The sequence below is a fragment of the Chlorocebus sabaeus genome, chromosome 29 (assembly GCF_047675955.1).
Source record: "Chlorocebus sabaeus isolate Y175 chromosome 29, mChlSab1.0.hap1, whole genome shotgun sequence".
NCBI lineage: Eukaryota > Metazoa > Chordata > Mammalia > Primates > Cercopithecidae > Chlorocebus > Chlorocebus sabaeus.
Window position 1 is genome coordinate 6,195,615 of NC_132932.1, and position 14,381 is coordinate 6,209,995.

The window sequence follows — 14,381 nt, forward strand, 5'->3', positions numbered from 1 at the left end:
TCTCTTGTTCCTTCTTTGGCGCCCGCTCGTGGGGACTCACTTATTGCCAGGGTGATGTTTTTCCTGCTGATACATGTAGCTCTTGGGGGCCAGCCTCTCTCTGCTCCTTCCACACTGTGCTTCGTGGCACAGGATTTGACTCATTCTGTCTGCCAGTGGTACCTGGGCCAGGGTTCCTGGGGAGGTTGTCTGAGGCCCCTTCTACCTAAACGCACCAAGCAATCATTTCTCTGAAACTGATGCCTCCCTTGCTTTCTAGACAGGAAGCAGAACACAAGGCCCCTCTTTTCTCAGATTCCATAAACCTTCTAGAGGTTTAGCTGTTGCCTAACTTGAAGACCAGCAGAGCTCAGGGCCCCACTATGGGGCCACCAGTAGGTTTAATCTCTCTAGATCTCTTCTTCTCCTGGGGAAGGGAACTGTTTTCTGGTGTGTGTGAGGTAGACAGAAGTATGCAAGGGGCCTTTCTCATCAGGATATTTTCTCCAAGACATCTGTGTAGACCAGGAGCTGGCAAACTTAAGGCCCATGGGCCAAATCTGGCTTACCACCAGGTGTTTAATAAAGTTTTATTGGGACACAGCCTTGCCTGTTCTTTTACATGTTATCTCTAGCGGCTTTTGTGCTATAGTGGCAGTTGAGTGATTGGAGACTGTATGACCCACAAAACCAAAAATATTCACTATCTGGCCCTTCACAGAAACAGCTTTTCAACCCCTGGTGTAGACCTTTATGACACAAAAGCCCAAAGGCTTCTGCCCTCTTCTGCTGTTATATCTCTCCCCTAAAGCAACAATCGCAGGGTGGCCTTGCTCTCTGAACATGAAAAATGACAAAGGAAGAAAAAGAAATACACAACATGAAATGAATAATGTGTCGAGATGACATTTGGCCAACAGGTGTGTGTGATTTGTGGAAATTCATTGGGCAGGACAGTTTGGACGTGTGCCCTTTTCTTTCTTTCGTAGGCTGAATTTCAATAAAAAGTGTTGGGGGTGGGAGTGGATAAGAAATCTTATTCCATCATGATGACCTTGGCATCATGGAAATGAATGGAACCAGTGAGGTTGCCCAGGCCTGAGTCCTCCAAGGACACCCTGGGGCCTTGCAGAAGCACAGGGCAGAGCCATGCTTTGGCCAGCCAGGCCCTCACACGTGTGGACTTGGCCAGTGAACACAGCCTGGGTCTCCAGAATGGCTTAAAACCCCAGCCTTGGCACAGAGCATCTAGGACCCAAGACCACAGCATTGACCATGTGTGGTCTCACACCTGCCTGGGCAAAGGTAGTGCAGCCCGGATCTGACTGGTCTCCACTCGAAGCCCATGAGCAGGTGAACTCCTTGTTCTTATTCTTTTCATTATAAAGTAAACGAGCTATGTATTTACTCATCCTGAAACTTAACCTCCAGAGTATACCTGGGGGCCATTTACAGGTCTTCATGTCAGAGAAGACCCCTGCAGAACACACACACACACACACACACACACACACACACACACACTCCAAAAATGTCCTTTGGGTTTTCAGTGTTACCCATGGCCAAATTTTAAGTTCAGATCAGATGAAGGACGCAATGGGTGGATCTTGCTGAACTGATACTCACTGCCTTCTCTTTCCATATGACCTTGATTTGCAGTTCTCAGATGCACCTTTCAGAGGGTTCACTTAAACATGCCGGCAATATGGGTCTGGGATTGTGGTCATTTGGTCTGTAACAGCAGAGGGGGGTGGCTTTGGAAACCTTGCCCTGCCCTCCCCCGCTCCTGGCGAGAGAGACAGAAACACCGCTCTCCTGCTCTTTAGTCGCACCATCTTGTTAATGCAGACCTTCGTCTTCCTTCTAGCCCTGGGCCTGGAGGCACACACTGCCTGGGTGCCAGTGTGGAACACGCAGTCTGTGAGAACCTGCCCTGCCCCAAGGGTCTGCCCAGCTTCCGGGACCAGCAGTGCCAGGCGCATGACCGGCTGAGCACCAAGAAGAAAGGCCTGCTGACAGCTGTGGTGGTTGATGGTAAAGGCATATGGCATGTCCTTGCGTGGCAACCTCCTGTCCTCCCCGAGGATCATACAAACCACCTAGGGAAGCCGGGGAGCATCCCTTTCCCAAACCAACCCAAAAAGACACTCCAGTCCTCTGCCCAAGTTAGCTGCAGCCCAACTTTGTAAGTTGTGGGGTTGACCTTGAATGACCCAACTCTCTGAGATGTTCCAACTGCAGCTGTTGAAGCAGGCAGCAGGCCAGGTGCATCCTGCAACCCCATTTGTAGCGAGGAGGCTGTGCTGGCATCCTGCCCCTGGCGCCATGTGTAGAGGGACCCAGGATAAGCTGAGGAGACCGAGGCTTTACAGGAGCATCCCAGTGTGTTGGTGTGGCTGCTGTCTGGCTTTCCATTGCGGATGCTTCCCTGTATTGCTTCTCTTGGTTTATTTTGTATTGGCTCTTAATCCTTGGCTAGGATGTTGGGGGACATTTTGAGAATAGTTTACAACTTGGGAAAGATGATAATAAGCACAGGTCACATTTTCTTTCCAAGAGCTTTCTCCTGAATCAAGAGGCTCTGTCCCATTGGGCCACTGCCAGCATTTCCAGTAGCTGATGAAGTTCTAGGTGGTGTGTCATGTATACATTTGTAATGTCTGCTTAATTAATGTCCTTAATAGATAAGGACACCCCAGGGCCCGCTTCAGGGTTGTTGGTTTTTTTTTTCTTTTTTCACCTAAAACTGTTCTTCTTTAGGAAACAAGACTTTGTGTTATAATGATGACATATGAGCCCGTTTATCGGTATGTCATGTACAAGACACAAGTTAGCTCTACCTACATTGTCTCGTTTAATACGCAAAACAAGCTGTGCAGAAGATCAGAGGGAGTGAGGTTACAGGACTCCTCTCAGCGCCTGCAGCTGACAAGAGGCCAGGGCGGGAGCTGACCCCAGTTCCAAAGCGGCTGACTCACAGAAAATAGGCAGCTATCGTCTGGCTTCCCACACTTGAAGAAGACAGACAGCATGACTTCATGGGTGTGGGGTGAGGGAGCTTGAAGAAGAACTCAAGAAACTGGGCCCGATTTTTAGACAGCCTCAAAAATGTTTTGCAGAAGAATGACGTTCGGATGCCAGGTCTTTTGTTTCTTCCCTGTGATGGGAAGAGCCTTTGAAATCTGCATTTGGTGGTCTGCGATTGCAAGTTCAAGTGTGCATAGCTGTGTGAAGGTAGGCCCAGGCATCTCTGGAATAGCAGCCTCAGATCTGCAGCTTTTTGTCTAACAGCCTGACCCATCCTCTTTGAGCTGACTCGTAAAGCAATATGTGATGCTCTAAACTGTAGCAGATAACACCAGCCCACTCAAATGAGGACTCATTTAAAAGTATTGGGGAGCCCCTGTCATTCTTTTTTAAAAAGACCACCACCTTCAGGGACTGTGTAACGTGGCTGTGCCATCAGCTCGCCAGCAGAATTCAAGAGAAACATGGCCTTTGCACACTGAACTTTCCCTGCAGATGAGGGAGAGAGGAGACCTGCCCTCCTAAAAAGAATGAGTGTGACTAGAGCCATGCACTTGCACGTGGACCTTTGCCCCTCTCTGCCTGGCCATGAATCAGATGCAGGAGGTGGCAGGAGGCAGCAGGAGAGTTCCCGCTGTGTCAGGCACACCCAGACCCCTAATTGGAAGCGAGAGAGCTGCCATTTGGTTCTCATGAGAAGCAGCCTTGAATCCGAACCTTCAGCTTTCCCCAGCATGCCAGATAAAGATGCTTTTAGACCTCTTTACTGTCCGCTCCCACTTTGCAAGAGCAAGAAGAGGTCAGGTCTGGGACAGATTCGCGCTCTTCAAATTTCAGCTCAACTTTGTGCACCAAGTTGTTCTTTCCCTGGTTGCCTGCTTCAGTTTTCAATGCTCCTGTCTCATTTATTCAACACAGAAATCCACTTAAATGTCTGTTTTTCCACAGTTTTCTCCAAGTCCAGATTAAACTTCTGTTTTCCTTCTGACCGCTTTTGGATGGCTGGACTCTCTGGTTGCCTTATCACCACAGTGGCTGGGACTTCAGTCTGCCCAGATCCTCCACCCAGGAAGCCTTGCGGTGTGGCTCTTTGGGGAGCTGCTTGGATTGGGAATATGACCTTTCACCCACTTACTTTCTGTTTCTCTCTGCCTAAGTCATAAGTTATTGTCACTAGAGTGCCACCGCCTTTGATCTGAAAAGAACAGCCCTGTTTGATAAGGACAGCTAACAGGCAGTAAGTATCTCGCGTTTGAAGGAGAGACCCCACGCTCGGGGCTTTGCACAGGTAGCTCGACACGTCCTCCTCTGGGTTAGAATTGCCCTGACTTGTTCCATCTGCCGTTGCGTTTCTCTCTCAGATACAAACAGAAGCCAGCACTTTTAAAAGGAGCATTTCCTAAAGTGTAAAAACAAAATAATAAAGGGCCAGTTTAGAAGGCAGGAGGAGAATACGGATTATAGGTGTTCCTCTGAAAACTCCATGTATAAAAGGCACAGTTCTAGCTGAGCCATGATAGGAACGATTCCTGCGGTTGGGCTCTGGGCTCTTCTGAAGCCCATTATGACTGCCCTATTCATAGCAGTGCTATCGCTGCGGAATTCTTTGGCGAGTGACGCACAGTTCAAGAGAAGGGAAGCTAAATTTTTTTCTTTTTTTTCTCTCCCTTTTTTAAAAAGAAAAAGGAATTCTTGCAGAGGTAGCTTTTCCAAGCGAGGATTCGGGACCACAAATCCATCCCACCTCCAAAAGAAGACAAAGACCCTCCTTAGAAAATATTTCTAAGTGGAAAAGCCTTTAGACAGAAACCCATTGAGATGGCCCACTGCCAAACCCACCCTGTTTCTGCTTTTCCCGTGGAATCTCATTGAAGTGGAAACCTTCAAGAGTTCAGTCCTCCCTGCCCAGGCCAGCAGGCCGCGGGCCCACTGAAGTGTCGGAGAGCTTGGCAAAGCCTGCGTCTGGACGTGGCTGTGCGTTCCCAGCTCCTCCTGCCTGGCACAGCAGAACCCCCCAGGTCTGAGCCGCTGTGGGGATGAAGGGCGTGATGGTTAGGACTCTCTGACTCCAGCTCCGCCAAACCAGCTGGGGCTGCTTAATGAAAAGGAGGGAAGCTGTTGCAAAGCTGAAGATGTCAGGACCTTAGCTTGGTGGTCTCTGCAGCTCGTGTTTGGCAGTCACACCCCCATGCACCCACTGCACTGGCTTTCTCAGAACTTGTCCACGTGCAAGCTGGCAGGGTAGCCCACGGCACCTCTTATGTAAATCCACATCCCGTATCCACATCCTTTTCGGCCACATACATTTCAGGTTGCAGAGCATTTTATGTGTTCAAAAGGTAATAATGGTGCATCAACCAAATATTTGTATCACTGGTGGGCTCCAGGAAAGCACCCCATAGTCAGACACGTGGGTCTGTCCACCAGGTAACCTCATTAAGGGGGATGCTAACACTACCAAGAGCTCACATCAGTCCAGGCTGGTTTTGCTGCCAAATGTGTGTGTCACAAATGGAAGACAACACTTACAGTTTTCGGAGCTTTTTGGATTTCTCAATTACATATAAAGAGTGTAGCCTTCTTTGGGATCCATCAAGCATGAGCAGACATGACTTCTCTGCCTCTGAATTTCAGTACTGAGTTCCCAGGAAAGAGACAAGGATTAGGCCAGCTATGGACAGGCACTCACTGCTGGTCAAATCTACAGAGGCCTGTCTGCCAGGGCCTGATGAGAGGGCCGGGGTGGGCAGCTTTGGGAACAGGAGTCTAAGTAGCCCCTTCAGCATGTGTCCCCCACAGAGGACCAGGGAGAACTTGGATGAATGCTGTGATGAACTCAAAATAAAGCAGTGTCTGCACCATACTAAGACCTTCTAACTGCTGGCCTAGAGAGAGAGAGAGAACAGTGAGACTACTGAGAGCCACGAGTGTCTTCTTCACTGCGGAGGAATGTTTCAAACCTCCAGCGGGCACATGTGACCATGTGGCTCCCAAGCTTCTGAGCCCATCTTCCCTGCCCTGCCTGTGACCTCCTCCAGCCAAGTAGAAGTCCTAATGCCAGGCAGGCCAGCAGGAAGCCAGACTGGCTCCAGGCTTTGCAGCATCAGTCAGAATTCCATCTGAGCACACACCAGCCATGCAGATGGCATGTTCCAAACTTCCTTCCTTCAAGTGTGTGGTTGTATAACTTTTAAGAAAATGTGATCTCCTTCTGTACTACTGGGAACGTAAGAGTGTTGATGCTGTGCCCAAAGCTGAATCCCACCACCTCATGTTATTTATTGGGGCCTTATTCCTGGAGATTAATCTCCCACCTAAGGCAGCCTGGAGGGAAATAGAGAATTTTGAGGAATTCGGAGCCTCCTCCTCACATTTTAAGAACCTTATCCTTTGGGAGATCATGCCATATAGTTTGCTAGAGGTGTGGGTACCCTGAATTCCAAGCAGAGGCCTCAAGGAGAAGATGGACAAATGGAGAGTTCTGATTGAGCAGGGAAGGGAAGCCCCACCTCTAGACTCTGTTCTGGAGCCTGAGTGTCCCCGGCTGTCCAGGCTGTGGAGGGCGGTGTCTGCATGTGAGAGAGTTGCATGCAGGTGGAGCTGAGCGTTCCTTCCTGCGAGGCTCATGGCCAGCATCCCTTCAGCTGAGGTTGGCCTTCCTGCTTTGCAGAGTCCACATTTCTCTGCTCACCCTAAAGAGTCCAGATAAACAGCCTTCATCCTTTTCAAGTCTGGCCTTTCTAACTTGCCTCAAAAACAGCCTCTGCTTTTCTGCCCAAGTCCCACTTCCACTTCTGCTCAAATCAGAGGATACACTCGGAAGCCAGAAACATGCATGAAACTGATGATTTGTTTTTAGCAATGCTACTTTGCTCTTGATAATTTTGGCCTTAGGAGTTCTCAGTTTAGAGAGGAAATTGCGATGATGGAAAAAGAACCAGGCTGGAGCCAAGAGGCTGGGGTGTGGCCCACCAACTGCAGACAGTCGAGCACTTTCTGTGAGCCCTGTGTGCATGTCTGTATAATGGAATGATGACAGCACCCACCTGAAATGAATAGACAGTACTTAGCATGCTGCCTGGAACACAGTGATAGTAAATGTCATTTCTGATTTCATCATCCTTACTACTGTTGAACAATTCACCTCAAAGCTCAATTACTCCCAGTACTGAGTCTACATTTCAGTCTGAAGGTAATTAAAATCCACTTCAGCCCAGGGACCCTTGCTTTCAATGAAACAGTAGAGGCAGCCCACTATGTGGAGTAGACCCCACTCTGGGGGCTATGTTGCTCTATGTCTCCCACCAGCTCCCCAAGATGCTTGGGGAACCTCAGGACCCCAGAGGGTACCTCAGTGACCCTGTCAAGCAAACTCCCTCAAGCTAATCTCAGTGTACGTCTCCATCTTCCAGAGTTCTCCTTCCACCAGCCTCTTCCTGAGGTCCTTCCCTGCAAATGGAAGGACAGCTGCCTCTAGCCTGCCAGCACAGGAAATGAGTCATTCCTTCCAGGCTGCACCCAGCCCTCTGACAGCTCCCATCAGACCTGTCACATGTGGCCTCATCCTGGATTTGCTATGCACTTGTCCATGAGCCCACTGGGGCCTTCAGAAGCAAACATCACGTGTCTGTCTTTCCCCAGAAATGCCCCCAGAGTGCCTTGTATGAGGGAGGGGCTCAGTCCCTGCTTGGTGAATGGATATATGGTGAGGCATCGTTACTCTGCTGACCTGGGAAGCTTAAGATCTCCAGTCTACTCTCGAGCAGATGTTTTCCCCCACAGCTAACTGGAAGAACTGAGTGAAGCATTTCCACCACACTCCTGGAGCTTCTTTCCAGTGCTGTAAGACAAGATTTCCTATGGAGCCTGCTGAGCAGCAGAGCTTCGTGGGACAGAAGGCCTGGAAAGCGACCGAACACAGGGGTGGTTTAGTCCTCCAATCAGGAGACAGCACATCTGCCCTGACGAGAACTCTGCAGGTGGGATGCCAAGGTCCTCCGAGGCCAGGTCGGCTCAGAAGCCTCTCTCTGTCCCTGTTCTTGCTAGCCCTAGGCCACCAGAAGGACCCACTGAGGAGGCCTGGTGGAGAAGACAAAGAGCAGCAAGGAGGATGAAGGTCTTTGACTCTCCCCCTGTGCAAAGTAACCATATAGATAGCATTAGGGTAAGGTGACTGAGAAAAAGAGAGAGGGGAAAAATGCATTCCTCTTGCTCAGTTACTTACAGAAGAACAAAATCTATTAAACCTATTTGTTCAAAAATATATACTGAGTCTTGCCGGATGCAGTGGCTCATGCCTGTAATACCAGTACTTTGGGAGGCAGAGGTGGGCAAATCACGAGGTCAGGAGATCGAGACCATCCTGGCTAACACATTGAAACCCCATCTCAACTAAAAATACAAAAATTAGCTAAGTAAGGTGGCGGGCACCTGTAGTCCCAGCTACTCGGGAAGCTGAGGCAGGAGAATGGCACGAACCCGGGAGGCGGAGGTTGCAGTGAGCTGAGATTGCACCACTGCACTCCAGCCTGGGCAACAGTGTGAGACTCTGTCTCAAAAAACCAAACTCTATATATGTGTGTGTATATATATATACATACACACACACAGACACATACACACATACATATATGTGTATATATGTATATGTGTGTGTATATATACATATACATATATTTGTATATATGTATATGTTTGTGTATATACACATATATATACGCACACACATATATATATACACACACACACTGAGTCTTTCTGTGAGCCAGGTCTTGAGCCCAGTGTGGGGACAAAAAACGAAAGCTTAAGTCCCCTGCTCTCTAAGAGCTCACAGATTCAGCATTACTTCAATCTGAAGATGATTAAAAGTCATCCCTTTCACACTCCTTTAGCAGTGGGACCTGCCTTATAATAAATCCCTTCATTTATGGGAGGTACCCAAACAATTCTAGGACAACAGGCAGATGCTGGCGCTTTAATGGAGGTGTGTGCACAGTGCGTGTGGAGATGCTAGTCCTACCCCACGTCAGAGCTGGCTTGAGGGAAGAGCTACAGGGTGGAAGCTTCCAGGGCAGTAGAAGGCAAGGTGCTGCAAGGGATTTCCAGGCAGAGAGAGCATCCTGGGCAAAGACTTGGGAGCTGGGCATGTTCTGGGAGGTCACGTGTTTTTAGGAGCAGGGGAAACCCAGGTTTCCATCCCGGCTGAGTGCACATGCGGCTCATGTAAGTTGTCCTAGCAGCCCACATGTCCCCTTTGTCCCTCTTACTCCCACTCACTTCCTTTTGGGATCTCCATGCCCCGTAGCACAGCTCTGCAACTGTCACCCAGCAGCTAGGGGAGCACTAAAGCTCTTACCAAAGCTACTGTCATGGAGACCCTGGGAGCCACTCCCCCGACTCGGAGCTATTCTCATTCACCTTCCCCTCCCCCTCCCTTCGCACCCCTGCTATAAGAGTGGCTCCGCTCACCCTTGACGTGTATTCAACTAGAGATTAGCACACAACTATTCCTTTGTTCAGCCGGATATATTTGATGCCTTAAGGGAAAGGAAATGCTGTATCATTGCAAAGGATAGAGAGATGAGAAAAGGCAGCCCCACAGAGCTCAGACCTGCGCTGTCATTCCCGAGACTGTGGGTCTTTTTCCACTTGCTGTTTAGAGGAGCTGGAGCCTGTACCTGAGCTCATGCACCTTTATTGACTTGTGCCGACCTCTCTTCCTCAGGGTTTCCCACTGCCCACATGTACCTGCACCCTGCATGGCCCACACACACCTTCCCATGTCAACGTCCCCCAACCTTTCCCTCCTCAGATAAGCCATGTGAACTCTACTGCTCACCCCTCGGGAAGGAGTCCCCACTGCTGGTGGCCGACAGGGTCCTGGACGGCACACCCTGCGGGCCCTACGAGACCGATCTCTGCGTGCACGGCAAGTGCCAGGTGACGTACTTCTTCAGTCCTTGGTGGGGCTTTGGAGAAGAGACTCTCTCTCCCCATACAGGGAGTGGGGTAGAGCAGAGGTCTCAGGAGGTCTCGGGGAGTGGATTTTCTTAGGAAGGCACCCAGCGATGCCGCCTCCTGCAGCCAGTGTTGCCTGGCGCACCACCCCTAGCTCAGTAATGACTGAGCGCTAGGCCAACAAGGAGTGGAGGTGGCTGAAAGAACAGGCGCAACATATTCTAAGACTGAAAATTGCTTTAGACATCATGACTAAGACGAAGGTAGGCAGGGTACTAAGATGCACCTAAAGGATGTCTGCACAAGCCAGGCTCTGTTTAGTGCAAAAGAGACAGCGGAACTGAGCCAACTCCTGTGTAGGTAACGCCAGGCAGATAGATGCGCCCAGCTGTCGGGGGGCACCCATCTACTGCTATATAGTCCCAAAGGCATTGAGGGCTGGATGGCCATGACTGGTTATAACAGTGATAAAAATCATTTGAGAAAAGAAAGGCTGGGTGTGGTGGCTCACGCCTGTAATCCCAGCACTTTGGGAGGCCGAGGCAGGAGGATCATTAGGCCAGGAGTTGCCTCGTCAACATGGTGAAACTCTGTCTCTACTAAAAATACAAAAATAAATTAGTTGGGCATGGTGACACGCACTTGTAATCCCAGCTACTCGGGAGGCTGAGGCAGGAGAATTGCTTGAACCTGGGAGGCGGAAGTTGCAGTGAGCTGAGATCGTGCCACTGCCCTCCAGCCTGGGCAACAGAGCAAGACTCCGTCTCATCAAAAAAAAAAAAAAAAAAAAAAAAAGGAGGGAGGGAACACAAGAAGAAGGAGGGACGCTTGCCCTCCACCTATATTAACCCCGCCCAAGCTGGGGGCCACCTGTAGCCCTTAACCTCCCCAGCTGGGGCTCCTGGCCTGGGGTAGCAGAGGTGACTCTGTGCTCCCATTTTGTCCCTCAGAATGAGCACCTCCTGAGGTGATACAGCAGCTGGGATAGGGGGTGGGTGTCAAGAAGTTGTGTATTTTCCATGCCTAGAGGGGCGTGACACCTCACTTATGCTACAGGCACCGTACTCCCTGGTGACTTGGGTCAAGCTGGGCATGTTGTGAGAGAGCCCCAGCATCTTAGCTGGGGCATCTGTAACGACGCACCATACACCAGGCAGCTTATGAACAACTGACATTTATTACTCACAGTTCTGGAAGCTGGGAAGTCCAAGATTGAGGCATTGAGGCGCGGGCAGATTTGGGATCTGATGAAGGGTTGCTTATCACAGACAGCGTTTCTTGCTGTGTCCTCGCATGGTGGAAGGGGCTGGGGAGCTCTCTTGTGAGTCTCTTTCATGAGGGCCCTGATCCTGTTCTTGAGGGTTCTGCCCTTATGCCCCAGTCACCTCCCAAAAGATCCCACCTCCTAACACCATCACCTTGAGGGGTGATGATTAAACATATGGATTTGAGGAGACACAAACATTCAGACCCCAGCACCCAGGGAGCCCTCTGCCCTCGCCACACACTCCTGTTCCCGTCATCCTATGGCCATGTTCCCTCAACTGTGTCCTCCACTGGGGACCCCACCAAGAGCTAGTGACGATGGCGGCTCCTGATGTCTGGAGCAGGCAGATCAGTGACAGGATCACCATGCATTGCCCTCACGGAACTGTGGTTGAGCCAGATGCTGGCTTCCAGGCGTCAGGTCCACTTGCCCATGTGGACAGCAGATCCGCTTACGCGCTTTGCCTGCTCAGTGCCTAGCAGAGTGCATAAGCATCAGTGTTTTAGTGTGCGTGACAAACAGAACAAGAGGAAGCAAGGCATAAAGACAGACACAGAGACAACTTCCAGGGTGATTGCTGCAGCAAACTGTTTCAACCCAAACAGATGTTTTTTTCCTGCTAAAGCCAAATCAGTCTGAAACTGGGATTTTTCAGGGAAAAGTTTGACAAGACCCAGACTCCTTTGGCACTGCCTGGCTGTGTTATCAAATACAGATAAGTGTGGGTGATAAGCGCCTGGTGCCCAAGAGTCTTGGCACACCAGCCTTACAGGGAGGGAGGTAGTGATGAGTGGTTGAGCCGGCCCCTCCTGGCTGCTTCCTTGTAACAAACAATGTCCAAGGCCCTGCCCCTCAGGCAGTATGGACAAAGCCCTTGTCGTTGTTACTGAAATGAGGCATTGCTAATGGTTCTTGGTGAACTTCTAACCAGCCAAGTGCAGGGCTGGTGTCCTTCCTAAATTACACACTTGCACAGACCATCCTGCCCAACGACTTAACGTTCCTCCCAAGTTAGAGTTCTTGTACCCTTTAGAGCAGCACCAGCCAAGCCACCCCCAGCTTCTGCCAGCATCTTCTGCAGCGTTCTTGCCAATGGGGAGGCATTTCTAAGAATCCTGAAATTCTCTAGCCAGTGGGGTCTGTGTTACTGGCTGGACATAGTTTCTGCTCTGTGTGATCTGTGCCAATGGGCCCCATCCATGACCTTGGTTTTAATCATAGCATTTTCAACTAGTGGATGTTCTCCATACTATGACAATGAAACCTTTAGTCAGCGGAATCAAAGACAAGATGCTGCTCAAGGCATTTGAATGGCCTAAGTCTGTAGTCATCAGGATACCATTGAGCCCAACCCTGTTCTGCACTTGGGTGTTATCTTAGTCAATTCAGGCTGCTCTAACAAATACACTAGACTGGGTAGCTTATAAGCAACAGATATTTATTTCTCAACGTTCTGGAGGCTGGAAATCCAACATCCAGGCGCCGGTGTTATTCGGTTCTGGTGAAGGCCCACTTTCATGCTGTAGACTGCTGCCACTCTGTGTCCTCACATGGCATAAAGAGAGCTAGTATCCAGGCATGGTGGTGTAGGCCTGTAGTCCTAGCTACTCTGGAGGCTGAGGTGGGAGGATCACTTCAGCCTGAGAGGCGGAGGTTGCAGTGAACCAAGATTGTGCCACTGCACTCCAGCCTGGGTGACAGAGTGAGAGGATATCTTAAAAAAAAAAAACAAACCCTTTTCTTGAGGCCAGGTGTGGTGACTCACACCTGTAATCCCAGCACTTTGGGAGGCTGAGGCAGACAGATCACTGGAGGTCAGGAGTTCTAAGACCAGCCCAGCCAACATGGTGAAACTCTGTATCTACTAAAAATACAAACAAATTAGCTGGGTGTGGTGATGGGCGCCTGTAATCCCAGCTACTCAGGAGGCTAAAGCAGGAGAATTGCTTGAACCCGGGAGGTAGAGGATGCAGTGAGCCGAGATTACACCATTGCACTCCAGCCTAGGCGACAGAGTGAGACTCCATCTCAAAAAAATAAAAATAAGAGAGACAGCTAGCTCCCTAGCCTCTTCTTACAAAGGCACCAACACATTCATGAGCTCTACCCCTTCTTGACCTAATTACCTCCCAGAGGCTTCACTCCCAAATGCTATCACATTGGTATGAACGGTTCAATTTATGAATTCTAGAAGACAAACATCCAGTCCATTGCAGATGTGATGGGAGTGACATTGGGGTGCACGCCTTCTTATTCCCAGACGGCACTCCATCCCCAGGACCAGCCCCAGTCTATCTCCAGTGCCTCCACCATTGTCATCATCATTGCAGGAATTGGCTGGCGCCTGCACTGCGCCTCACATTAATCAAGTAGAGTCACCGGGGTGCGCAGGTGCAGATGGAAGCACCTTTCATGATGCTCGATGGTGGTCTCTTGTTCCTTGGCAGCCTTACCCTGCCACTGCAGAGACCCTGCCTGTCAGTTCTCGAAAGCACCATCTCCCGGGTAGCTGCACCCTGGTAACCCGCTGCCTCCGGGCAGTCCACCAGTCTTTACAAAAGAGCCACCATCCTGACAGGTGGCAACAGCACCTGCCTGCATGTACCTCTCCAGGTTAAAACCCTGAGAAACAACTTGCTTTCTAAAGGAAGTTAAAAAGCCATCTGCTATTCGTTTAACAGTACTTTCTTCGAACAGATACTGTAAAGATTAACCTCAGCCCACTCTTAAATCGATGCTCACAAAACTCCAAATTATTAGTCATAGTTAATGAACTTTTATAAAAATTGAGCATTCTTAAATAAGATCACAAATTCAATTCAGATATAGTACTTATGTCTTGTTGCAGTAATTGCCAAGATGGAACATTCTGGATTCCTGTGGCATTTGTGAATGCATAAAGCAAGAAAAAAATGGTTAAGAAAAATAATAGTAATTGTAATTTTAAAATCTCAGGGGACTAATGAGTGGAGAGTCTGTATCCATTGGTAATAGTTGTCTAATTACAATGGATTAAACATACAAATCACCCACATTTTATACGAGACAGCACTCACAGAAATATTGCTGCGGTTTGCCTACTAGCGTTTCCCTCTCTTTCCCCTTCAGCTATAAATTGTGCTATTTTGGGGTAACAGACGGCATTCTGGGA

General features: G+C 49.5%; 1 protein-coding gene across 1 annotated transcript in view; it reads left to right on the forward strand.

Moving 5' to 3' along the window:
- ADAMTS17 (ADAM metallopeptidase with thrombospondin type 1 motif 17) overlaps positions 1-14,381 on the forward strand; it is a 367,353-nt gene that overhangs the window by 228,051 nt on the left and 124,921 nt on the right. Inside the window, exons 13-14 of the mRNA XM_007990567.3 lie at positions 1,847-2,013; positions 9,818-9,945. Of these exons, the coding sequence (XP_007988758.3) occupies positions 1,847-2,013; positions 9,818-9,945 (295 nt within the window). The remainder of the gene's footprint in view (positions 1-1,846; positions 2,014-9,817; positions 9,946-14,381) is intronic.